General features: G+C 36.3%; 1 protein-coding gene across 9 annotated transcripts in view; it reads left to right on the plus strand.

The window, feature by feature from the left end:
- AKT3 (AKT serine/threonine kinase 3) overlaps positions 1-26,960 on the plus strand; it is a 386,997-nt gene that overhangs the window by 49,205 nt on the left and 310,832 nt on the right. For 2 of the 9 annotated variants that reach the window (XM_029227103.1, XM_029227102.1), the window contains one exon: positions 18,805-18,865. The exons of the other annotated variants lie outside the window; for them this stretch is intronic. In XM_029227103.1, coding sequence (XP_029082936.1) covers positions 18,805-18,865 — 61 coding nt within the window. The remainder of the gene's footprint in view (positions 1-18,804; positions 18,866-26,960) is intronic. 9 annotated transcript variants of the gene reach the window in all.

The following is a 26,960-nucleotide window of genomic DNA, read 5'->3' on the forward strand; positions in this document are numbered from 1 at the left end:
TCTGTTTTTAGTTTTTTAAGGAACCTCCATACTGTTCTCCATAGTGGCTGTATCAGTTTACATTCCCACCAACAGTGCAAGAGGGTTCCCTTTTCTCCACACCCTCTCCAGCATTTATTGTTTGTAGATTTTTTGATGATGGCCATTCTGACTGGTGTGAGGTGATACCTCATTGTAGTTTTGATTTGCATTTCTCTAATGATTAGTGATGTTGAGCATCCTTTCATGTGTTTGTTGGCAATCTGTATATATTCTTTGGAGAAATGTCTGTTTAGGTCTTCTGCCCATTTTTGGATTGGGTTGTTTGTTTTTTTGATATTGAGCTGCATGAGCTGCTTGTATACTTTGGAGATTAATCCTTTGTCAGTTGCTTCATTTGTGAATATTTTCCCCCATTTTGAGGGTTGTGTTTTTGTCTTGTTTATAGTTTCCTTTGCTGTGCAAAAGCTTTGAAGTTTCATTAGGTCCCATTAGTTTATTTTTGTTTTTATTTCCATTTCTCTAGGAGGTGGGTCAGAAAGTATCTTGCGGTGATTTATGTCATGGAGTGTTCTGCCTATGTTTTCCTCTAAGAGTTTTATAGTGTCTGGCCTTACATTTAGGTCTCTAGTCCATTTTGAGTTTACTTTTGTGTATGGTGTTAGGGAGTGTTCTAATTTCATTCATTTACATGTAGCTGTCCAGTTTTCCCAGCACCACTTATTGAAGAGGATGTCTTTTCTCCATTGTATATTCTTGCCTCCTTTATCAAAAAGAAGGTGACCATATGTATGTGGGTTTATCTCTGGGCTTTCTATCCTCTTCCATTGATCTATATTTCTGTTTTTGTGCCAATACCATACTGCCTTGATTAATGTAGCTTTGTAGTATAGTCTGAAGTAAGGGAGACTGATTCCTCCACCTCTGTATTTCTTTCTCAAGATTGCTTTGGCTATTTGGGGTCTTTTTTGTTTCCATACAAACTGTGAAATTTTTTGTTCTAGTTCTGTGAAAAATGCCATTGGTAGTTTAATAGGGATTCCATTGAATCTGTAGATTGCTTTGGGTAGTATAGTCAATTTCACAATGCAGATTCTTCCAATCCAAGAACATGGTATATCTCTTCATCTGTTTGTATCATCTTTAATTTCTTTCATCAGTGTTGTATAGTTTTCTGCATACAGGTCGTTTGTCTCCTTAAGTAGGTTTATTCCTAGGTATTTTATTCTTTTTGCTGCTGTGGTAAATGGGAGTGTTTCCTTAATTTCTCTTTCAGATTTTTCATCGTTATTGTATAGGATTACAAGAGATTTCTGTGCATTAATTTTGTATCCTGCTACTTTACCAAATTCATTAATTAGCTCTAATAGTTTTCTGGTAGCATCTTTACCAAATTCATTAATTAGCTCTAATAGTTTTCTGGTAGCATCTTTAGGATTCTCTATGTATAGTATCATGTCATCTGCAAACAGTGACAGTTTCACTTCTTTTCTGATTTGGATTCCTTTTATTTCCTTTTATTCTCTGATTGCTGTGGCTAAATATTCCAAAACTATGTTGAATAAGAGTGGTGAGAGTGGGCAGCCTTGTCTTGTTCCTGATCTTAGTGGAAATGGTTTCAGTTTTTCACCACTGAGAACGATGTTGGCTGTGGGTTTGTCATATATGGCCTTTATTATGTTGAGGTAAGTTCCCTCTATGCGTACTTTCTGGAGGGTTTGAATCATAAATGCTTGTTGAATTCTGTCGAAAGCTTTTTCTGCGTCTATTGAGATGATCATATGGTTTTTCTCCTTCAATCTGTTAATATGGTGTATCACATTGATTTGCGTATATTGAAGAATCCTTGCATCCCTGGGAAAAACCCCATTTGATCATGGTGCATGATCATTTTAATATGCTGTTGTATTCTGTTTGCTAGTATTTTGTTGAGGATTTTTGGATCTATGTTCATCAGTGATGTTGGCCTGTAGTTTTCTTTTTTTGTGGCATCTTTGTCTGGTTTTGGTATCAGGGTGATGGTGGCCTCATAGAATGAGTCTGGGAGTATTCCTCACTGCTATATTTTGGAAGAGTTTGAGAAGGATAGGTGTTAGCTCTTCTCTAAATGTTTGATAGAATTCGCCTGTGAAGCCGTCTGGTCCAGGGCTTTTGTTTGTTTGAAGATTTTTGATCACATTTCAGTTTCAGTGCTTGTGATTGGTCTGTTTATATTTTCTCTTTCTTCCTGGTTCAGTCTCAGAGGGTTGTGCTTTTCTAAGAATTTGTCCATTTCTTCCAGGTTGTCCATTTTATTGGCATAGAGTTGCTTGTAGTAATCTCTCATGATCCTTTGTATTTCTGCATTGTCAGTTGTTACTTCTCCTTTTTCATTTCTAATTCTGTTGATTTGAGTCTTCTCCCTTTTTTCCTTGATGAGTCTCGCTAATGTTTTATCAATTTTGTTTATCCTCTCAAAGAACCAGCTTTTAGTGTTATTGATCTTTGCTGTCGTTAACTTCATTTCTTTTTCATTTATTTCTGATCGGATCTTTATGATTTCTTTCCTTCTGCTAACTTTGGGGTTTTTTTGTTCTTCTTTCTCTAATTGCTTTAGGTGTTAGGTTAGGTTTTTTATTTGAGATGTTTCTTGTTTGTTGAGGTAGGATTGTATTGCTGTAAACTTCCCTCTTAGAACTGCTTTTGCTGCATCCCATAGGTTTTGGGTTGTCGTGTTTTCATTGTCATTTGTTTCTAGGTATTTTTTGATTTCCTCTTCGATTTTTTCAGTGATCTCTAGGTTATGTACTAGTGTATTGTTTAGCCTCCATGTGTTTGTATTTTTTACAGATTTTTTCCTGTAATTGATATCTACTCTCATAGTGTTGTGGTCGGAAAAGATACTTGATACGATTTCAGTTCACAAAGGCTTGGTTTGTGACCCAAGATATGATCTATCCTGGAGAATGGTCCATGAGCACTTGAGAAGAAAGTGTATTCTGTTGTTTTTGCATGGAATGTCCTATAAATATCAATTAAGTCCATCTTGTTTAATGTATCATTTAAAGCTTGTGTTTCCTTATTTATTTGCATTTTGGATGATCTGTCCATTGGTGAAAGTGGGGTGTTAAAGTCCCCTACTGTGATTGTGTTACTGTCGATTTCCCCTTTTATGGCTGTTAGCATTTGCCTTATGTATTGAAGTGCTCCTATATTGGGTGCATAAATATTTACAATTGTTATATCTTCTCCTTGGATTGATCCCTTGATCATTATGTAGTGTCCTTCTTTGTCTCTTGTAATAGTCTTTATTTTAAAGTCTGTATTGTCTGATATGAGAAGTGCTACTCCAGCTTTCTTTTGATTTCCATTTGCAAGGAATATATTTTTCCATCCCCTCACTTTCAGTTTGTATGTGTCCCTAGGCCTGAAGTGGGTCTCTTGTAGGCATCGTATATAGGGGTCTTGTTTTTGTATCCATCAGCCAGTCTATGTCTTTTGGTGGGAGCATTTAATCCATTTACATTTAAGGTAGTTATTGATATGTATGTACCTACTACCATTTTCTTAATTATTTTGGGTTTGTTATTTTAAATCTTTTCCCTCTCTTGTGTTTCCTGCCTAGAGAAGTTCCTTTAGCATTTGTTGTAGAGCTGGTTTGGTGGTGCTGAATTCTTTTAGCTTTTGCTTGTCTGTAAAGGTTTTAATTTCTCTGTTGAATCTGAATGAGATCCTTGCTGGGTAGAGTAATCTTGGTTGTGGGTTTTTCCCTTTCGTCACTTTAAATATGTCCTGCCACTTCCTTCTGTCTTGCAGAGTTTTTGCTGAAAGATCAGCTGTTAACCTTATGGGGATTCCCTTGTATGTTATTTGTTTTTTTTCCCTTGCTGCTTTTAATATTTGTTCTTTGTATTTAATTTTTCATAGTTTGATTAAGATGTGTCTTGGCATGTTTCTCCTTGGATTTATCCTGTATGGGACTCTCTGTGCTTCCTGGACTATTTCCTTTCCCATATTAGGGAAGTTTTCAACTATTAATCTCTTCAGGTATTTTCTCAGTCCCTTTGTTTTCTCTTCTTCTTCTAGGACCCCTGTAATTCAAATGTTGGTGCATTTCATGTTGTCCCAGAAGTCTCTGAAATTGTCCTCAATTCTTTTCATTCTTTTTTCTTTATTTTTCTCTGTGGCAGTTTTTTCCACTATTTTATCTTCCAGGTCACTTATCCGTTCTTCTGCCTCAGTTATTCTGTTATTGATTCCTTCTAGAGAATTTTTAATTTCATTTATTGTGTTGTTCATCATTGTTTGTTTGCTCTTTAGTTCTTCCAGGTCCTTGTTAAACATATCTTGTATTTTCTCCATTCTGTTGCCAAGATTTTGGATCATCTTTAGTATCATTACTCTGAATTCTCTTTCAGGTAGACTGCCTATTTCCTCTTCATTTGTTTGGTCTGGTGGGTTTTTACCTTGCTCCTTCTGCTCTATATTCCTGTCTTCTCATTTTTCTTAGCTTACTGTGTTTGGGGTCTCCTTTTTGCAGGCTGCAGGTTCATAGTTCCTGCTGTTTTTGGTGTCTGCCCCCAGTGGCTATGTTTGATTCAGTGGGTTGTGTAGGCTTCATGGTGGTGGGGACTGGTGCCTGTGTTCTGGTGGATGAGGCTTGATCTTGTCTTTCTGGTGGGGAGGACCATGTCCAGTGGTGTTTTTCAGGGTGTGTTTGACCTTATGGTTTTAGGCAGCCTCTCTGCTAATGGGTGTGGTTGTGTTCCTTTCTTGGTAGTTATTTGGCATGGGGTGTCCAGTACTGTAGCTTGCTGGTTGTTGAGTGGAGCTGGGTCTTAGCATTGAGATGGAGATCTCTGGGAGAGCTTTCGCCGTTTGATATTATGTAAGGCTGGGAGGTCTCTGGTGGACCAATGTCCTGAACTCGGCTGTGCCACCTCAGAGGCACAGGCCTGATACCCTGCCGGAGCACCAAGACCCTGTCAGCCACTCGGCCAGGTATGTGGGGCGTTTCTTGCCTTTTAGGAAGTCTGAGGTCTTCTGTCAGCGTTCAGTAGATGTTCTGTAGGAGTTGTTCCACATGTAGGTGTAGTTTTGATGTATTTGTGGGGAGGATGGTGATCTCCACGTCCTATTCCGCCGGCATCTTGAAGGTGCCCCCTCTGCCCGGAGGTGGGCGGAAACAGCCAGCCATCTCTAGGCGGCAGTGAAGTTGGGCGGCGGAGCTCACGGGCTCCGGCAGATCAGGGAGAACAAGGTACCCAGCAAGAAGGCGGCCACAGCGCAGCCCCGGTACAGGCTGAGCCTGAGGAGGCTTTCCTTACCTTTTCGAAGGATTTTTTATTATTTACTTCTCAGGACAAGTGTACTTCTTCTAGAGTCTTTGAACACCCAAAGTATCCTTTTCTTCCTCCCTCATCTCTACCACATCACCTGTTCTAATATTTTTAAAGCATTTACCAGTACGTGACTTTTTGTTTGTTTATATTTTTATTGACTGCCTCCACCTTCGAGAATATGAGCTTCATCTGTGAGAGTTATATCGTTCACTGCTGTATTCCCAGAGCCTGGAATAGCGTCTGGATCTTTAGTCACTCAATGGATATATTTTGAATGAAGTGTTATTAATGAGCTTGAACTTGTACATTTTGCTATGTACTTCTGTGCTATGTATTTACAGTTTCTAATTTTGTTAATTTTTCTTGCATGCCATTTGTCTCTTACAGAGAAAAAAAACTTTGTCTCTTACAGGTTGTATTCACTGAATGTAATGCTGGGTTGTCTTATCAATTTGTATAAACACTCTTTTGATCTTTTCTGCAAATATTGCTTAAGTTTGTTATCTGCCATTATATTTTGATTAAAAGCATTCTGTTTTGGAATATTCAAGCAAACAAAAAACTATAGAGAATAATAAGATGAGCACTCATGTACCCTTCTTGTAGCTTTATAATATTTTAGTATCAGATCCTTCTTTTTAATTAATTGAGCATTACAGATGCACTTGAAGTTTATGCATCCCTCTCATATTACTCCATCTCCTTTTACCCTGCTTATCCAGAGGTATACCTAGTTCTGTGTTTGCCATTCTCATGCATTTATATTTAAAATATTTTCTTATGTATATATGCATATATTAATAATAGAACTAGTATGTTTTCAAACTTTGTATAAATGATACCATACTGCATGTATCTTCTCCAGCTTTTTTTTTTATTTAAGTAGGTGATTTACATTGTTGTGATAGTTTTAGGTGTACAACAAAGTGATTCAGTTATACATATATATCAATTCTTTTTCAGATTCTTTTCCATTATAGGGTATTACAAGGTATTGAATATAGTGCTATACAGTAGGCCCTTGTTTACCTATTTTGTATATAGTAACATGTATCTGTTAATGCCATACTCCAAATTTATACCTCCCCCACTTCCCCCTTTGGTAACCATAAGTTTGTTTTCAGTGCCTGTGAGTCTATTTCTGTTTTGTAAATAAGTTCATTTGTATCATTTTTTTTAGATTCCACATATAAGTGATATCATGACTTTTGTATTTTCTGTGTGACTTACTTCACTTAGTATGGTAATCTCTAGGTTCATTCATGTTGTTGCAAATGGCATTATTTCGTTCTTTTTTATGGCTGAGTAATATCCCGTTATATATATATACATATGTGTATACACACACACACATATATATATATATATCATATCTTCTTTATGCATTTCATTCCTCTGTCAGTGGACATTTAGGTTGCTTCCATGCCTTGGCTATTATAAATAGTGCTGCTATGAATATTGGGGTGCATGTATCTTTTTGAAATAGGAGTTTTCCTCTTTTCTGGATATATGCCCAGGAGTGGAATTGCTGGATCATATGGTAACTCTATTTTTAGTTTTTTAAGGAACCTGTATGCTTTTCTTCATAGTGGCTGCACCCATTTATATTCCTATCAATAGTATAGCAGGGTTCCCTTGTCTCCACACACTCTCCACCATTTATTTATGTAGACCTTCTGATGATGGCTATTCTGACTGATGTGAGGTGATACCTCATTGTAGTTTTGATTTGTATTTCTCTGATAATTGGTGATGTTGAGCATCTTTTCATGTGCCTGTTGGCCATGTGTATGTTTTCTTTGGAGAAATGTCTCTTTAGGTCTTTTGCCCATTTTTTGATTAGGTTGTTTTTTGATATTGACCTGTATGAACTATTTGTATATTTTAGAAATTAATCCCTTGTTTGTTGCATCATTTACAAATATTTTCTCCCATTCCTCAGGTTGTCTTTTTGTTTTGTGTATGGTTTTCTTTGCTGTGCAAAAGTTTAATTAGGTCCCATTTATTTTTTGCTTTTATTTTCATTACTCTAGGAGTTGGATCCAAAAAAGTATTGCTGCAATTTATGTTAAAGAGTGTTCTGCCTATGTTTTCCCCTAGGAGTATCATAGTATCCAGTCTTACATTCAGGTCTTTAATCTGTTTTGAGTTTATTTTTTGTGTGTGGTGTTAGAGAATGTTCTAATTTCTTTCTTCTGCATGTAGCTGTCCAGTTTTTCCATCACAACTTACTGAAGAAGACTGTCTTTTCTTCATTGTATATTCTTGCCTCTGTTGTCATAGATTAATTGACCATAGGTGTGAGGGTTTATTCCTGAACTTTCTGTCCTTTTCCTTTGATCTATGTGTCTGTTTTTGTGCCAGTATCATACTGCTTTGATGACAGTAGCTTTGTAGTATAGTCTGAAGTCAGGGAGCCTGATAACTCCAGCTGAGTTCTTCTTTCTCAAGATTGTTTTGGCTATTCGGGGTCTTTTGTGTTTCCATATAAATTTAAAAATTATTCGTTCTAGTTCTGTGAAAAATGCCATCAGTAATTTGATAGGGATTGTATTGAATATATAGATTTCCTTGGGCAATGTGGTTATTTTAACAATTATTGATTTTTCCAATTGTGGAAAATGGTATCTTTCCATATGTTTATGTCATCTTCAGTTTCTTTCATCAGTGTCTTACAGTTTGTGGGGTATAGGTCTTTTGGCTCCTTAGGAAGGTTTATTCCTAGCTATTTTATTCTTTTTGATGTGATGATAAATGAGATTGTTTCTTTAATTTCTCTTTCTGATATTTCATTGTTAGTGTATAGAAATGTAACAGATTTCTGTATATTAATTTTGTATCCCGCAACTTTATCTAATTTATTAGTTTTTAGAGTTCTAGTAGTTTTTTGGTGGCTACTTGAGGATTTTCTGTGTATAGTATTATGTCATCTGCAAATAGTGACAGTTTTACTTCTTTGTTTCCAATTTGGATTCCTTTTATTTCTTATTCTCATCTGATTGCTGTGGCTAGGACTTCCAAAACTGTGTTGAAAAAAAGTGGTGAGAGTGGGCTTCCTTGTCTTATCTTTTCACCATTGAGTATGATGTTAGCTGTGGGTTTGTCATATATGGGCTTTATTATATGGAGGTATGTTTGCTCTTTGCCCACTTTCTGGAGACTTTTTATCATAAATGGATGTTGAATTTTATCAAAAGCTTTTCTGCATCTATTTAGGTGATCATACGGTTTTCATTCTTCAATTTTTTAAAAAAAATTTTATTTTATATTGGAGTAGAGATGATTAACAGTGTTGTGTTAGTTTTAGGTGTACAGCAAAGTGATTCAGTTATACATATACATGTATCTATTCTTTTTCAAATTCTTTTCCCATTTAGGTTATTACAGAGTATTGAGCAGAGTTCCCTGTGCTATACAGTAAGTCCTTGTTGGTTATCTATTTTAAATATAGCAGTGTGTACATGTCAATCCCAAACTCCCAATCTGTTCCTCTCCACGCACCCTTCCTCCCTAGTAACCATAAGTTTGTTCTCTAAGTTTGTGAGTCTGTTTCTGTATTGTAGATAAGTTCGTTTATATCATTTTTGTTTTAGATTCCTCATATAAGCAATATCATATGATATTTGTTTTTCTCTGACTTACTTCACTTAGAATGATAATCTCCAGGTCCATCCATGTTATTGCAAATGGCATTATTTTATTCATTTTAAAGGATGAGTAACATTCCATTGTATATATGTACTACATCTCTTTATCCATTCATCTGTCGATGGATGTTTAGGTTGCTTCATTCTTCAATTTGTTAATGTGGTGTATCACATTGACTTGCTGATACTGAAAAATCCTTGCGTTCCTGGGACAAATCCCATTTGACATGGCATGTGATCTTTTTAAGGTATTTTTGGATTCTGTTTGCTAGTATTTTGTTGAAGATTTTTACATCTATGTTCATCAGTGATATTGGCCTGTAATTTTCTTCTATTGTGATATCTTTGTCTGGTTTTGGTATTAGGGTCATGGTAGCTTCATAGAATGAGGTTGGAAGTTTTCCTTCCTCTGCCATTTTTTGGAATAGTTTCAGGAGGATAGGTGTTAATGCTTCTCTAAATGTTTGGTAGAGTTTACCTGTGAAGCCATCTGGTCCTGGACTTTTGTTTGTTTGGGGAGTTTTTAAATTACTGATGTAATTGCATTACTGTTAATTGGTTTGTTCATATTTTCTTTTCCTTCCTGGTTCAGTCTTGGGAGACTGTACCTTGCTAAGAATTTGTCCATTTCTTCTAGGTTGTCCATTTTATTGGTGTGTAGTTGCTTGGAGTAGTCTCTTATGATGTATTTCTGTATTTCTATGGTGTCGTTTATAACTTCTCCTTTTTCATTTCTATTTTGATTGATTTGGGCCCTGTCTCTTTTTTTCTTGATGACTCTGGTTAAAGTTTTATCAATTTTGTTTACCTTTTCACAGAACCAGCTTTTGGTTTCATTGATCTTTTCTGTTGTTTTTTTAGTCTCTATTTCATTTATTTCTGCTCTGATCTTTATGATTTTTTTCCTTCTACTAACTTTGGGTTTTGTTTTTCTTTCTGTAGTTGCTTTAGGTTAGGTTGTTTATTTGATATTTTTCTTGTTTCCTGAGGTAAGCTTATATTGCTATAAACTTCCTTCTTAGAATTGCTTTTGCTGTGTCCCATTGTTGTGTTTTCATTTGTCTCTAGGTACTTTTTGATTTCCTCTTTGATTTCTGCAGTGATCCATTGGTTGTTTAGTAACATATTGTTTAGCCTCCACGTGTTTGTGTTTTTTTGCAGTATTTTTCTTGTAGTTGATTTCTAGTCCTACAACCTGGTGGTCGGGAAAGATGCTTGATATGATTTCAATTTCCTTAAATTCACCAAGGCTTGTTTTGTGGCCTAGCATGTGATCTGTCCTGGAGAATGTTCCATGTGCACTTGAAAAGAATGTGTATTCTGCTTTCAGGTGGAATGCTCTCTCTCTATATCAATTAAGTACATTTGGTCTAATGTGTTACTTAAGGTCGGTGTTTCCTTATTGATTTTCTGTCTGGATGATCTGTCAATTGATGGTAAGTGGGGCATTAAAGTCCCCTACTATTATTGTATTACTGTCGACTTCTCCTTTTACGTCTATTAACATTTTCTTTATATATTGAGATGCTCCTATGCTGGGTGCATGTATTTTATAATTGTTATATCTTCTTGGATTGATCCCTTGATCATAGATGGATGAGTGTCCGTCTTTGTCTCTTGTAACAGTCTTTGTTTTAAAGTCTATTTTGTCTGATATGAGTATTGCTACTCCAGTTTTCCATTTGCCTGGAATACCTTTCTCCATCCCCTCACTTTCAGTCTCTATGTGTCTCTAGATCTGAAGTGCGTCTTTTGTAGGCAGCATATATGTGGGTCTTGTTTTTGTATCCATTCAGTCAGTCCAAGACTTCTGGCTGGAGCATTTAGTTCGTGCGTTTACATTTAAGGTAATTATCAGTATGTATGTTCTTGTTGCCATTTTTTAAATTGTTTTGAATTTGTTTTTGTAGGTCTCCCCCCGTTCTTCTTTTGTTCTCTTCTTGTGATTTGATGAGTGTCTTTATTTAGTGTTATGTTTGGATTCCCTTTTCTTTTTTGTGTGTATATCTGTTACAGGTTTTTTTTTTTTTTAAAACATCTTTATTGGAGTATAATTGCTTTACAGTGGTGTGTTAGTTTCTGCTTTATAACAAAGTGAATTGTTTGTGGTTACCATGAGGTTTTTGTCAGGCACTCTCTATATATACTTGGTTGTTTTAAGTTACTGATCTCTCACTTTCTAATACATTTTAACAACCTTACATTTGTACTCTCCTTCCCTCACAGTTACTGTTTTTTGACACTGTATTTTTCATCTGATTGTTCTGTGTATCCCTTATTGTGGATAGAGATGATTTTACTACTTTTGTCTTTTAACCTCCCTACTAGCTTTGTGTGTGTTCATGATTTCCTACCTTTATTGTATGTTTCCCTTTACTGGTGATGTTTTTTATTTCGTAATTTTCTTATTCCTAGTTATGGCCTTTTCTTTTTCATGTAGAGAAGTTCCTTTAACATTTGCTGTAAAGGTGGTTTGGTGGTGCCGAATTCTTTTAGCTTTTGCTTGTCTGTAAAGGTTTTGATTTCTTCATCAAATCTGAATGAGAGCCTTGCTGAGTAGAACATTCTTGGTTGTAGGTTTTTCCCTTTCATCACTCTAAATATATTGTGCCATTCTCTTCTGGTCTGCAGTTTCTGCTGAAAAATCAGCTGATAGCCTTTATAAACCTTCTTTTAGTGTTATGTTTTTAAGGTGTATTATATTGATACACGGAGTTCTGATTTCTTCATTTTCACTGCTGCGTGGTTTTGCATGAATAAACCACGCTTTTTAAAACTGTTGTGTTGAAGAGCTTTAAGTGGTTGCCAGTTTTTTACCTATTACAAGCAGTGCTGCAACGAATGTTTTTGTACGTTCCCCATGTATATGTGAAATTTTTATTGCAAATAGAAAATTGCTAGGTCATAGGGTATGCTCTGCCTTCACCTTTACTAGATTTTGTATATTGTTTTCTGAAGTAGTTGTTAACACTTTACTTCCACCAGCAGTTTGTGAGACTTTTCTTCTTGTCACACATAAGTTTTGTCATTCTGATGTGTGAGAATTGGTATTTTGGTGTTTTAAATTTGAATTTCTCTGGTTATTAATGGGGTTTCTAGTTCTTTTCATATGTTTATTGCTACGTAATTTCTTTTATAAATTGCATTTTCTACTCTTTGCCCCACTCCCTTTTTTGTATTAGATGGTTTGTCCTTGTTGACTTGTAGGAAGTTTTCAAGAATTGATATTCATTATTTGTTATTTGAATTATAAATATTTTCTTTTAGTTTGTGGCTTGTCCTTTTAGTTGTATGAGTACTAACTTTTTTGTACCAAAAGCTTTCATTTTCAATATAGATACATTTGTCAATCTTTTCCTTTATAATTTTGCTTCTTATAATTCTTATAGTTCTTATAATTTTTAAGAACTTCCTTTCCTACATTGAGGTTATAACAATAGTCTTTATTTATTGTCTATTGCTGCATAACAAATTACCAGCAAAACCTATTTGGTTAAAAGAAACAATAAATATTTATTATTTCTTTTCATTTCTGGGAGCAGGGTGTTTGTTTGGTTATGATCTTGGTCTCTTATGAGGTTGCAGTCAACATGTCAGTCAGGGCTTCAATCATCTGTAGGTTTAATTAAGGCTGGAGGACTTGCTTTTAAAGATAGCCTACTCAAATGGCCAGTGAGTTGGTGTAGGCTGTTGGTTGGAGGACTCAGTTCCTCTTGATGTGATCCTTTACTAGGGCCACTTGAGTGTTATCATAATTTGGAGGCTGACTTCCCCTGAATGAGTGAGCCAGGAGATCAGAGTGGAAACTACTGTCTTTTTTGATCTAGGCTTTGAAGTCACAGACTGTCAGTCAGCCTGTTCATTGTGGGAGGAGACCATACTGAGACTGGAATACCAGTGTGAGAGGATCACTGAAGGCTGTCTTGGAGCCTCACTACCAGAGTGTCTTACATTTTTTAATAAGATATCTAAAAGTTATTTCACATTTAGTTCTTCTTTATTCCACCTTGAGGATGTTATGTTTTGTGTGTGTGTGTGGGGAGGTGTAAAGAAGGGGTTCTAATCTTATTATGTTTCTAAAAGTATAATAATTGCCTCAATCTCATTTGTTGAGTAATCCATCATATTGTTCTTTTTATATGTGGGTTTGCTTCCGGGCTCTCTCTACTCTCTTTTAGCCTGCTTTTTCATTCCTGTACCAGTACCACTTTACAACAAGTACTGATCACTCTAAGGCAAGTCTCAAACTCTTTTTACTCTTCTTCACTATTGGCTTAGCTCTTCTTGTCTCCAAAGGTTATTAAGAGAGAAATTGTTAAATAAATCCATTTGATTTTTAGAGTCAGGTTTTATGAAGAGTTCTGCTGGGATTTTGCTTAAGGAATATAAAAGTATAACCCTTTTTTCATTAAAAAATTAATAGGTGCTTAGTAAAGATTTGTGAAATACAGATAAGTTAAAAAAACTTAAAACAAATAAAGCATCCATAACCACATCACCCAAATATCATCATTATTGTAGCATTAAGAATTTTTAAAGTTTTGATTTTGTAAAAACTAAATCTTCTCTATAACAAAAACCATCACATATTGGGGAAAAAAATAAGGATTAACATTTTTATTATAGTGTGTGTCCATAAAACATTAAGAAAAAGATAAATAGAAAAATGGACAAAGAATATGAACAGACATTTGACAGAGGCGGATGTACAGAGAAGTCCATATGCTCATTCCTCAAATGTTAACATTTTCCACATTTGCATTTCTTTTTTCTCTCCTTATCCTCCCTGTCATTTCCTCTCTGTCTCAGTGCTTTGTTCCTCCTTCCCCATCAATATATGATATTTAAAATATATAGAAATATTTTAAATATATTTAAAGATACTTAGGTTCAAATACATAGATTTTCTGAACCGTTTGAGACATGATGACCCTTTTACCTTTATATACTTAAGTGTGTGTTTCTTAAAAGTAGGACGTTATCTTACATAATTGAAGTATAGTTATCAAAATTAAGAAATTAACATTGACACAATGCTGTCATCCAGATATTGTCAATAATAACCTTTATAAGCCCTCCCTCTCCAAAAAAATCTTGGATCATCATGCAAGAGTCATTATGTGACATCATGATGTCTGGTCGTGCACCTGATACATCAGTTGTCATGTCTCTTTAGTCTACTTTAATCAGGAAGCACATGATATTGCTTCGTCCCAATCCTGGTGATGTTAACTTTGATCACTGGTTACAATGGTGTCTACCAAGATTCTTCTCCATTGTAAGGTTATTATTATTCCCTCTGTAATTAATAAGAATCTTGTGGTGTGATACCTTTTTTTTATTATTGATTATTTATTTTTGGCTGCACTGGCTTTTTGTTGCTGCGGGCAGGCTTTCTCTAGTTGCGGCGAACCGGGCCTACTGTTTGTTGAGGTGTGCAGGTTTCTCACTGTGGTGGCTTCTCTTGTTGTAGAGCATGAGCTCTAGGCACACAGACTCAGCAGTTGTGGCTCGTGGCCTCTAGGGCGCAGGCTCAGTAGTTGTGGCGCATGGGCTTAGCTGCTCCGCGGCATGTGGGATCTTCCCGAACCAGGGCTCGAACCTGTGCCCCCTGCATTGACAGGTGGATTCTTAACCACTGTGCCACCAGGGAAGTCCTGTGGTGTGATACTTTGTGACCATATAAATATCTGGTTGCTCGTCAAACTTTGGCCCACGAGTTTCAGCATCCAATTATTGTTCTTGTTTGAGCCAGCTGTTTGTTATTCATGGTGATTTTCTAATTTAGTTGTTCCTTTTTAATTTTAATTGACTTTTCACTACAAAAAAAGGTTCTCCTTCATGAGAACTTTTATTCAAAAACGTTCTCCTATTTTTATGCTAATTTATTCAATGGATTATAGTCTTTTCCCATCATTATTAATTCTGAAATGCTCAAATTATCCTAGATTTGGCCCATGTAAGCCCTGAAAAGCTAGCTCTATATTCTTTTGACATGTTCCCATCAATTTGTGAAGACTTTCTCACACAATAAAATATTCCAGGCTCATCATATAGTTTCCCAGCTCTAGAATCAACCAATTTCTCCAGGGAGCTCTGATTCCTTTTTGTGGGGAATAGTATTATCTTTGTTTTATTCTTAATTGCCTTTATTCTTCATTACTGTATGTTTTTTATTCTATCTTGATTTGTTCTATTTTTGCATGGCTAACCATACTGCTTTAATTATTTAAGTTTTATAGTTTAGTTTATTATTTAATTATTAGATCTCTCTGGTAATATTTGACACTAGAGACCAATCATGTCTTCTTGCTTGTACTCCAAAACCTCATAATTCCTGTTTTTTTCTTGACCTGTTTGATTGTTTATGTCATGCTTCTTCTGGATTCTTCTTAACTTGATTACGATTTTAAAAGGTAGATTGCCCTAGGATCCTCTGAGGAACCAGGCAGTGTCACTGCTTATTCATTGCTGGTGGGAAATCTATACTGGTTCTGTTTCTCTGGGGACAATTTGATAATATATATCAAAATTACAAATGTATATTCCCATTTCGGGAATGTATCCTTCAGGTATATTTTCAAATTTTGTAATGATGTATGTACAGGGTTATTCATACAAATATTGTGTGTAATAGCAAAAGATTTGGAGATTATCCACAATAATCTGAAAACTTTATTAACGTTTTTCTCCCTTTTTCTAGTCATATCTGCATAAGGCTAGATTTTCTTCATATGTGTCAACCAAAACAATATATCGTAGTAGAGTGAAACAAAAGCTCAAATGTCCATTAATAGTGGATAGGTTAAGTAAATAATGATACAGCAGTATAATGGAATATTATGCAGTTGAAGAAGAATAGGAAGAATAGTATTTATTTGGAAAATCATGGAAAAATCGTTGCAAGTAAAAAGGAAAAGAGTAAGGTGCAGAACATATTATACAGCAGTTTTTGTGTAAAGGAGGGGAACTAGATTTATTTGCTCTATTGGCATAAGGAACTCTGGAAGGAAAAAGAAGAAACTAACACTTTTCCCCAGGAAGTAGGGTATGAACTGGGCAGATGACAGAGGTGTGATGAGACTCTTTACTGTATACCTTTTTAATCTGTTTGACTTTTGAGACTTGCAAATATCAGTACCACCTGTTTAATTCAATTTTTTAAATGTCTTACAGTATAACTTACACCTGGTTTTGGCGCAGTATGAATTGGGGCTTTTTACTAAGGCTAAACCACTGGCCCACAGCATAAAATGTTTCTCAACACACTGTATGCAGCCTTTTGTCTCTACAGCTTTATAACTTAGCCACTTCTGGCTCCATATTTTACATTCTAGCAACATTGAATTTCTTCTAACACGTGGCACTGTTTCATACCTGTGTGTGTATGTTTTACCTATGTCTTCTTCATATTCATCTTTTAAGAATCAGTTAGTCATGTTCTGTGGGAAGCTGTTCTGCACCTCTGCAGGCTGAGTTGGGTGACTATCATAATACTCTGTGTATTTGTCTAGTAGTGCTCTTATGATATTGCATTTTAACGTTCAGCTCCTTGTATAGTACCTAGACATATAGACTCAAAGATTTGATTCAGTTTTTTTTTTAAATAACTCTGTAGGGTAGGGGTTATCTCTCAAAGAGCTTGTAGTCTTTAATAGAGACATACATGTAGGAATGTAACTAACATAAGACAGAGAGTAATAAGTGAGACAATAGGCAAGGCTATATTTCCAAAGAAGTTCTTTTACATGGGTCTTGAAGATGTGCCATGGTCCAGTGGGGGACATTTTAACAGGGCCTGTTTAAGAGCAGCAAACAATCCGGTGTAGCTTCAGTGTAGAGGAATCATGACTCAAGGTGAATTGGGAAGGAAAGGAAAAACAGGGACAGATTGTGAGAGACCTAACATTCTAGTCTGAGGAATTTAAATAGTATCTTGTAGGCAGAGTAGGACTATCGAATGTTTTTGAACAAGGAGCCAATCTGATCTGTGTTTTAGGAAGATTACTTTTATACTTTCTGTAGAGTGGTTTGAAAAAGGAAGCTATGAGAGACAGGGGCATCTGTTAAGATATTTTATACTGTAAACTACAGTGTTGAATATGGGATCAAAAAGGAACAGGCAGCTACATTTTCAAACTCCATGTTTTTGTCCATATAGTCCATTCAACCTAGAATGATCTCTTATTCCAAAAGTGATATTCTATTCATCTTTGAAGAGACAGCTTATATGTAACATCTACTAGTAATCCCTGATAAATTCCCACCAAATATAATTAATTATACCCTGTTCTGACTGCCTTTCATTTACTTATGACTTTTTTCATACTCTACCTATCTTATAATAGTTGTCTTACTCACCCCTGGAATTAATTGCTTCCTTCTGGAAACCTTTGTGTTACTTTATTTGACCTACTCATACAACACCCAACACATTGTATTATTGTTTGATGTTTTTTCTGTTTATTTCAATAAACATTTCTTGGGTACCAAACCTGGAGAAATTCATACTTTGGCAGTCCATATGTTTGTTTATAATATATGATTAGATGTATGAGTTTTTAAAGGCAACTTTATTTTGATCTCTTGCACATAACATAGTTGGTTACTTATTAGGAACTCAATATTGTAGAGACATTAGTGGAACAGTATTAGTTAAAAGCCAGGTTTAAATCCCGACTCTACCACTGTAGCCTGGATCCTCTGTAGGAAAGTTATTTAGCCTATTTAAGCCATAGTTTTCTCAGTCGTAAAATGGGGAATTAGCTTGGGCTGCCATGACAAAATATCATAGACGGGGCAGCTTAAATGACAGAAAGTTATTTCTCACAGTTCTGGAGGCTGTGAAGTCTGAGAGCATGGTTTCAGCATTTTTGGGTTCTGGTGAGGACATTCTTCCTGGCTTGCAGGTAGTACCTTTTCGTTGTGTTCTCACTAGGTGGAAAGAGACACAACAAGCTCTTGGATGTCTTTTCTTATAAGGGTACTAATGCCATCATGAAGGCCCCACCCTTGTGACCCCATCTAAACCTAATTTCTTCCCAAAGGCCCCATCACACTGGGGGTTAGGCTTTCAACATATGAATTTGTGGCGGGGGCACAAACAGTCCATAGCGCTATCTTATACAGTGGTTTTGAGAATTAAATAATTTATGGAAAGCATTTAGCACTGTGCCTCTAACATAAAAAGTGATGTGTTTAACCTGTTGTCATCATTGTCATTATTTTGACAGCATAAATTTTGCATATGGGGTAATGGAGGAAAATTGCAGATGCATTAGTGATTTTTCTCTTCATTGATGGAGGATATGTGATTAATTATGAAGAGAAATGTAGGAAGAAGAGCAGGATTGCAGGCACTCTGATTAGAGGTGCTTTCTTCACTCTGTCAAGAGACAAGGAGAAGATGGATGCAAATGTTAGGTTTATAGATGTAGCATAAAAATGCTAAGAGTAGAAGAAAAGAGAACCTTTAATATTCTTTGTATGTATATGATCTTTAAAATGCAATTCTTAATTGTTTTTATTCAAATCTTTATTTTTCTTTTCTCTGATTTCATTGATAAGGATGAGTTTTTCTGTGAGCCCAGGAAGGCAGAAATATCATTTATATCTTCATCCACAAATAATACTAAATTTGTTTTGCTGGATTTTGAAAAGTTCTGTTTCAGACATTTTGAATCTTAGACATATTTTGACATTTTAGAATTGGAGTATAATATATTCCTATCCTCTAGCTTGTGGATTTACTTTCTCCTCTCTAAGTTAATGAATCAAAGGTTTATTAGCCTTTCTAGGACTTTAAGTATCTCTAATTCTTTCACTTTTGGCAATAATTCTCCACATTTACTTTATAGAGTCCCTTTGGTGGAGGCCACAGGCGGAGAGGAAGCACAGGATTCATAAGATGGAGGGCGGGTGAGTGACTGAGAATTTGGGCTGGACTTGGAAAAAAAAGTGGTAGTGGTTGCACCTTCATAATAGGAATAAATTTGAAGTGTAAGTTGGGACATTACATTGTCTTGGTCAGGTCTGTAAAGATAATGGAATGGTTTTGAGTTTTTTCTTTATGTAAATTTATTAATAATTTATATGACAGAGCTATCATGCCATCTGTACTACGATTTTATCAAAATTCACACTGTGAGCACACAGTTGACAGTTTGCAGGAACATAGAGCCAATAGTTTATCCCAGACTACATCTTTTCTTTGGTAATAGTGGTCAGAAATACATCATTAAATTGTGGTTTGGGACTTATCTTTTTTGTTTTAATAACAGAAATTTCACCCCTTAATAATATAACCTTAAATTGGCATGCAGGTTTACTGATGAATTTATGGATTTTCTATGAGTGTATGTAGTGGTATGTAGTTAGATAAGACTGATTGTAATATTATAAAGTAGAAAAAGTTTTTCTCTAGGACCCTTTCACTGCTTTTTCCTTGTTTCTTCAACCTCCTCATTTAGGAGTTATCCTCCATAGATAGGCCTTTCCCTGTTTTATCTTTATCAAAAGAAATCCCCCAGTACTTTAGGGCCTTGACAGGTTACCTTTGAAAGCCAAATAGATACATTAAGTGGCAGATTTTTTAACATTTAATTGGGGCTTTTGAAAATCCAAACAGAATTTCCTTTTGGTGAAACTTGAAACATTGACTGACATCTGTTGGGAGAAATATTTTCAGCCAAGAGAGTTTTCTGACTCTGCTCCTTAAGTGACAACATGTTGCCAGGTAGGAAGGGAACGAACACTGTTACATGCTAGTGTCTGAGCATCTGTGCCAGGTCCTTTATACAGTATCATTTGATCCCCAAAGGGAGCTTTGTGAGATAGGCATTCTTATTCACATTTTACAAAAGAGGAACTGAAAGAGGCACAGACAGGTGAAGTGACCTTCCTAAAGAGGTCACATCACAGGCACATCTTTTTTTTTTTTTTTTTTTTTTTTTTGCAGTAAGCGGGCCTCTCACTGTTGTGGCCTCTCCCATTGCGGAGCACAGGCTCCGGACGCACAGGCTCAGTGGCCATGGCTCACGGGCCTAGCCGCTCCATGGCTCATGGGCCTAGCCGCTCCATGGCATGTGGGATCTTCCCGGACCGGGGCACGAACCCGTGTCCCCTGCATTTGCAGGCGGACTCTTAACCACTGCGCCACCAGGGAAGCCCTAGGCACATCTTAAAAGCAGGACTTTCAGACTCCAAAGCTTTTACATTTACCAGTAGACCAGTATTTGACAGTAATTTTATTTTTTTTGTTTAATCTATAATTCTTTTTGGTGAACATAAAATATCTTGCCCTCAAGAATTCCTTTACGTGTTTCTGTAGAGAGGGTTCCCCATCTCCTTCGTAAGACACCGCTTAGATCCTGCTGCTTGTGGTTGATTAGTCTCGAACTTTTTATTGTGTTTTTGGCTAGGAGTATAAAATTGCATTATTAGCAGAGATGGTGAACACTACAACATTCATCTCTAAACATATTGAATTAGATTTGTTTGTTTTTAGCAGATTGGCCAACTTTGAAGTTTGTACTTAGAGTAAGGAAGTGTATGACATATACTACCTAAGTGTACTCTAAGTGTATATACAATATGACAACTGTATATATGTGAACTATAACATTTGGGAATTATCACAGCAAGAATGAATACATTTCTTGTTATTGATACTTTTGAACAGGTATGTTCAGTGTTACAAAACATTTTGAAAATGTTCATTCGACAAAGAAATATAAAGTGCTTGCTATGTGCCAGGGCTATGCTAAATTCTACGCTGAACACAACACTAAAAGCACATGGTTTCTGCCCACAGTGAGATGATGGTTTAGAAGGGAGACAAACTTGTGAGGTAACTATTAAAATACACTATATTCGGGGCTTCCCTGGTGGCGCAGTGGTTGAGAGTCCACCTGCCGATGCAGGGGACACGGGTTTGTGCCCCAATCCGGGAAGATCCCACATGCCGCAGAGCGGCTGGGCCCGTGAGCCATGGCCGCAAGGCCTGCGCGTCCAGAGCCTGTGCTCCGCAACGGGAGAGGCCACAACAGTGAGAGGCCCGCGTACCGCAAAATAAATAAATAAATAAAATAAAATACGCTATAATCATTACAGTTATGGAGTCTGTAGAAGGAAGAGTGGGTGCACTATGGAAGGACAAGTTAATTGTGCTTGGGTGACTTGGGAAGATTTTGAGAAGAGGTAGTTTAAACTGAAGGCCGAATATATTCTTGACTACAGGAAAATTCATGATCTGCTCATACATATTGTATACACAACATTTGCATGGGCAGCATTTCCCTTACTTGTATGCATAAATGTAGTATTAAGTTTGAACACTTAGTGTCTTCCCTTTACCTCTAAATCATACATCCTCCATATATCTTTTAAAAGGCTTCTCCTGTAGTTGCTTGTTTCCCTTTATTTTTCTGTTCTGCTGCTGTAAAATTTCTCTGGTTTTTGGAAGGAGGCAGAGTAATTGCTGGATAGTAGAGGAAAGTTACATTTATGATGATGGCTCTATTTCTACATTCTTTAAAACAGTTAGTAGTGAGTGAAGCATCACAATGATGGTGGAAAATGTAAGTAGAGCAGGGTAATGGAACTAGGTGCCTGATTGCTTTATTATTTTTACTGTTGCACAAATGGTTTTCTTCTATTTAGAATAATCTAAGGACTGAAAGTATGACTAGCTATGTTCTTGAGCTGAAAGTGAAGTTAGAAGACAGTTGTCTGGAGGGAAACATTGCATTCAGTGGTATATTAATGATTTCCTGGCCCATTTTGATTGTAAGGCTTTTTGGTGAATTATACTTATGAAGAGTTCCCCTATGATTGAGTATTAGGATACGTGCCTGTCTCTAATATACATGCTGGTTCTCATAGGCAGACACATTGGCAGATGTTAAGGCAATTCAGTTTAGTTGAGAAAGCCGCATGATATTATGGAAAGAGCCCTGCACCAGACGTTAGGAAAGCTGAATTCAGGTCCTGCCTCTGCCTCTTAGGTAATTTGTTCTCTGCCTTTGAGCTAGTCAGGTGACCTCTCTTAGGCCTCAGTTTCTTGCTTTTTAAATACTGGGTTAGGATAATGCTCCCTAAGGTATTGCTCAACTCACACTTTAATCATTTTATTATTGACAAGGGATTTATTCACCTACCAAATCTATACTGAGTGCTTTCATATTTCAGGTTCTGTGCTAGGTGGTGTAGTCAAAAAGAGACATGGAGGGTAGTCATAGATCAATGGGAGAGAGCTGAGAGTTGAGAAACTTATACAACTCTGGTAAATTTTTGACAGACGTAGCAAGACCATTCACTGCAGGAGAATAGTCTTCAACAAATGATGCTTGTACAACTGGATTTCCACATGCAGAAGAATCAATTTAGACCCCTACCTCATACTGTGTACAAAAAATAACTCAAAATGGATTAAAGACCTAAACATAAAAGCTAAAACTATAAATCTCTTGGAAGAAAATGCATAAATCTTTGTGATCTTGAATTGGGCAGTGGTATTTCAGATTTGATACCAAATGCACAAGCAACCAATGAAAAATGGATAAATTGGACCTCATCAAAATTAAAAACTTCAAAATAGACTTTAAAATAAAGACTGTTACAAGAGACAAAGAAGGACACTACATAATTATCAAGGGATAGATCCAAGAAGAAGATAAAACAACGGTAAATATTTATGCACCCAACATAGGAGCACCTCAATACATAAGGCAAATACTAGCAGCAATAAAAGGGGAAATCGACAGTAACACAGTCATAGTAGGGGACTTTAACACCCCACTTTCACCAGTGGACAGATCATCCAAAATGAAAATAAATAAGGAAACACAGGCTTTAAATTATACATTAAACAAGATGGACTTAATATTTATAGGACATTCCATGCAAAAACAACAGAATACATATTCTTCTCAATTGCTCGTGGAACATTCTCCAGGATCGATCATATCTTGGGTCACGAACCAAGCCTTGGTAAGTACAAGAAAATTGAAATTGTATCAAGTATCTTTTCCGACCACAACGCTATGAGACTAGATATCAATTACAGGAAAAGATCTGTAAAAAATACAAACACATGGAGGCTAGACAATATACTACTTAAAAACGAAGTGATCACTGAAGAAATCAAAAATACCTAGAAACAAATGACAATGGAGACACGACGACCCAAAACCTATGGGATGCAGCAAAAGCAGTTCTAAGAGGGAAGTTTATAGCAATACAGTCCTACCTTAAGAAACAGGAAACATCTCAAACAACCTAACCTTGCACCTAGAGCAATTAGAGAAAGAAGAACAAAAAACCCCCAAAGTTAGCAGAGGGAAAGAAATCATAAAGATCAGATCAGAAATAAATTAAAAAGAAATGAAGGAAACAATAGCAAAGATCAATAAAACTAAAAGCTGGTTCTTTGAGAAAATAAACAAAATTGATAAACCATTAGCCAGACTCATCAAGAAAAAAAGGGAGAAGACTCAAATCAATAGAATTAGAAATGAAAAAGGAGAAGTAACAACCGACACTGCAGAAATACAAAGGATCATGAGAAATTACTACAAGCAACTCTATGCCATTAAATTGGACAACCTGGAAGAAATGGACAAATTCTTAGAAATGCACAACCTGCCAAGACTGAACCAGGAAGAAATAGAAAATATGAACAGACCATTCACAAGCACTGAAATTGAAACTGTGATTAAAAATCTTCAAACAAACAAAAGCCCAGGCCCAGATGGCTTCACAGGTGAATTCTATCAAACAGTTAGAAAAGAGCTAACACCTGTCCTTCTCAAACTCTTCCAAAATATAGCAGAGGGAGGAACACTCCCAAACTCATTCTACGAAGCTACCATCACCCTGATACCAAAACCAGACAAGGATGTCACAAAGAGAGAAAACTACAAGCCAATATCACTGATGAACATAGATGCAAAAATCCTCAACAAAATACTAGCAAACAGAATCCAACAGCACATTAAAAGGATCATACACCATGATCAAGTGGGGTTTTTCCTAGGAATGCAATGATTCTTCAATATATGCAAATCAATCAACATGATACACCATATTAACAAATTGAAGGATAAAAACCATATGATCATCTCAATAGATGCAGAGAAAGCTTTTGACCAAATTCAACACCCATTTATGATAAAAACCCTGCAGAAAGTAGGCATAGAGGGAACTTTCCTCAACATAATAAAGGCCATATATGACAAACCCACAGCCAACATTGTCCTCAACGGTGAAAAACAAACCATTTCCACTAAGATCAGGAACAAGACAAGGTTGCTGACTCTCACCACTCTTATTCAACATAGTTTGGAAGTTTTAGCCACAGCAATCAGAGAAGAAAAAGAAATAAAAGAAATCCAAATCAGAAAAGAAGTAATAAAGCTGTCACTGTTTGCAGATGATGTGATACTATACATAGAGAATCCTAAAGATGCTACCAGAAAACTGCTAGAGGTAATCAATGAATTTGGTAAAGTAGCAGGATACAAAATTAATGCACAGAAATCTCTGGCATTCTTATACACTAATGATGAAAAATCTGAAAGTGAAATTAAGAAAACATTCCCATTTACCATTGCAACAAAAAGAATGAAATGTCTAGGAATAAACCTACCTAAGGAGACAAAAGACCTGTATGCAGAAAATTATAAGACACTGATGAAAGAAATTAAAGATGATACAAATAGATGGAGAGATATACCATGTTCTTGGATTGGAAGAATCAACATTGTGAAAATGACTCTACTACCCAAAGCAATCTACAGATTCAATGCAATCCCTATCAAACTACCACTGGCATTTTTCACAGAACTAGAACAAAAAATTTCACAATTTGTATGGAAATGAAAAAGGCCCCGAATAGCCAAAGCAGTCTTGAGAAAGAAATACAGAGCTGGAGGAATCAGGCTCCCTGACTTCAGACTATACTGCAAAGCTACAATAATCAAGACAGTATGGTACTGGCACAAAAACAGAAATATAGTTCAATGGAACAGGAGAGAAAGCCCAGAGATAAACCCACACACATATGGTCACCTTATCTTTGATAAAGGAAGCAAGAATATACAGTGGAGAAAAGACAGCCTCTTCAATAAGTGGTGCTGGGATAACTGGACAGGTACATGTAGAAGTATGAAATTAGAACACTCCCTAACACCATACACAAAAATAAACTCAAAATGGATTAAAGACCTAAGTGTTAGGCCAGACACTATCAAACTTTTAGAGGAAAACATAGGCAGAACGCTCTATGACATAAATCACAGCAGGATCCTTTTTGACCCACCTCCTAGAGAAATGGAAATAAAAAGAAAAATAAACAAATGGGACCTAATGAAACTTCAAAGCTTTTGCACAGCAAAGGAAACCATAAACAAGACCAAAAGACAACCTTCAGAATGGGAGAAAATATTTGCAAATGAAGCAACTGACAAAGGATTAATCTCCAAAATTTACAAGCAGCTCATGCAGCTCAACAACAAAGAAACAAACAACCCAATTCAAAACTGGGCAGAAGACCTAAATAGACATTTCTCCAAAGAAGATATACAGATTGCCAACAAACACATGAAAGAATGCTCAACATCATTAATCATTAGAGAAATGCAAATCAAAACTGCAATGAGATATCTCACACCGGTCAGAATGGCCATCATCAAAACTAGAAACAATAAATGCTGGAGAGGGTGTGGAGAAAAGGGAACCCTCTTGCACTGTTGGTGGGAATGTAAATTGATACAGCCACTATGGAGAACAGTATAGAGGTTCCTTAAAAAACTACAAATAGAACTACCATATGACCCAGCAATCCCACTACTGGGCATATACCCTGAGAAAACCATAATTCAAGAAGAGTCATGCACCACAATGTTCATTGCAGCTCTATTTACAATAGCCAGGACATGGAAGCAACCTAAGTGTCCATCAACAGGTGAATGGATAAAGAAGATGTAGCACATATATACAATGGAATATTACTCAGCCATAAAAAGAAACGAAATTGAGTTATTTGTAGTGAGGTGGATGGACCTAGAGTCTGTTATCCAGAGTGAAATAAGTCAGAAAGAGAAAAACAAATACCGCATGCTAACACATATGTATGGAATCTTAAGAAAGAAAAAAAAAAAGGTCATGAAGTACCTAGGGGTAAGACGGGAATAAAGACACAGACCTACTAGAGCATGGACTTGATATGGGGAGGGGGAAGCGTAAGCTGTGACAAATTGAGAGAGTGGCATGGACATATATACACTACCAAACGTAAAATTGATAGCTAATGGGAAGCAGCCACAGAGCACAGGGAGATCAGCTAGGTGGTTTCTGTCCACCTAGAGGGGTGGGGTAGGGAGGGGGGGAGGGAGGGAGAAGCAAGAGAGAAGAGATATGGGAACATATGTATATGTATAACTGATTCACTTTGTTATAAAGCAGAAAAGTAGCACACCAGTGTAAGGCAATTATATTCCAGGAAAGATGTTAAAAAAAAAATTAAAAACTTATGTGTCAAATGGCACTCTTAAGAAAGTGAAAAGAGAACCCACAGGATGGGGAAAATATTTGAAAATCATACATCTGATAAAGGTCTAGTACCCAGAGTATATCAAGAATATATGACTCAGTAATAGAAAGACAGCCCAAATTAAAAATGGGCAGCAGATCTGAATTGACATTTTTCCAAAGAAGATACACAAATGGCCAATAATTCATGAAGAGGTGCTCAACATCATTAACCAGCAGAGAAATGCATATCAAAATCACATGAGATATCACTTCACACTCATTAGGATGGCACTAATCAAAAAGATGGATGATGAAAAGTGTTGATGAGGATATGAAGACATTGGAACCCTCATATACTGCTTGTGTGATTGTAAAATGGTGCAGCTGCTTTGGAAAACAATTTGGCAGTTCTTTGAAAACTTAAACAGAGTTATCATATGACCCAGCAGTTTCGTACTTAGGTATATACCCAAGAAAATTT

This window comes from Monodon monoceros, unplaced genomic scaffold, assembly GCF_005190385.1.
Source record: "Monodon monoceros isolate NGI ecotype Baffin Bay Population unplaced genomic scaffold, NGI_Narwhal_1 Super_Scaffold_18, whole genome shotgun sequence".
Lineage (NCBI taxonomy): Eukaryota > Metazoa > Chordata > Mammalia > Artiodactyla > Monodontidae > Monodon > Monodon monoceros.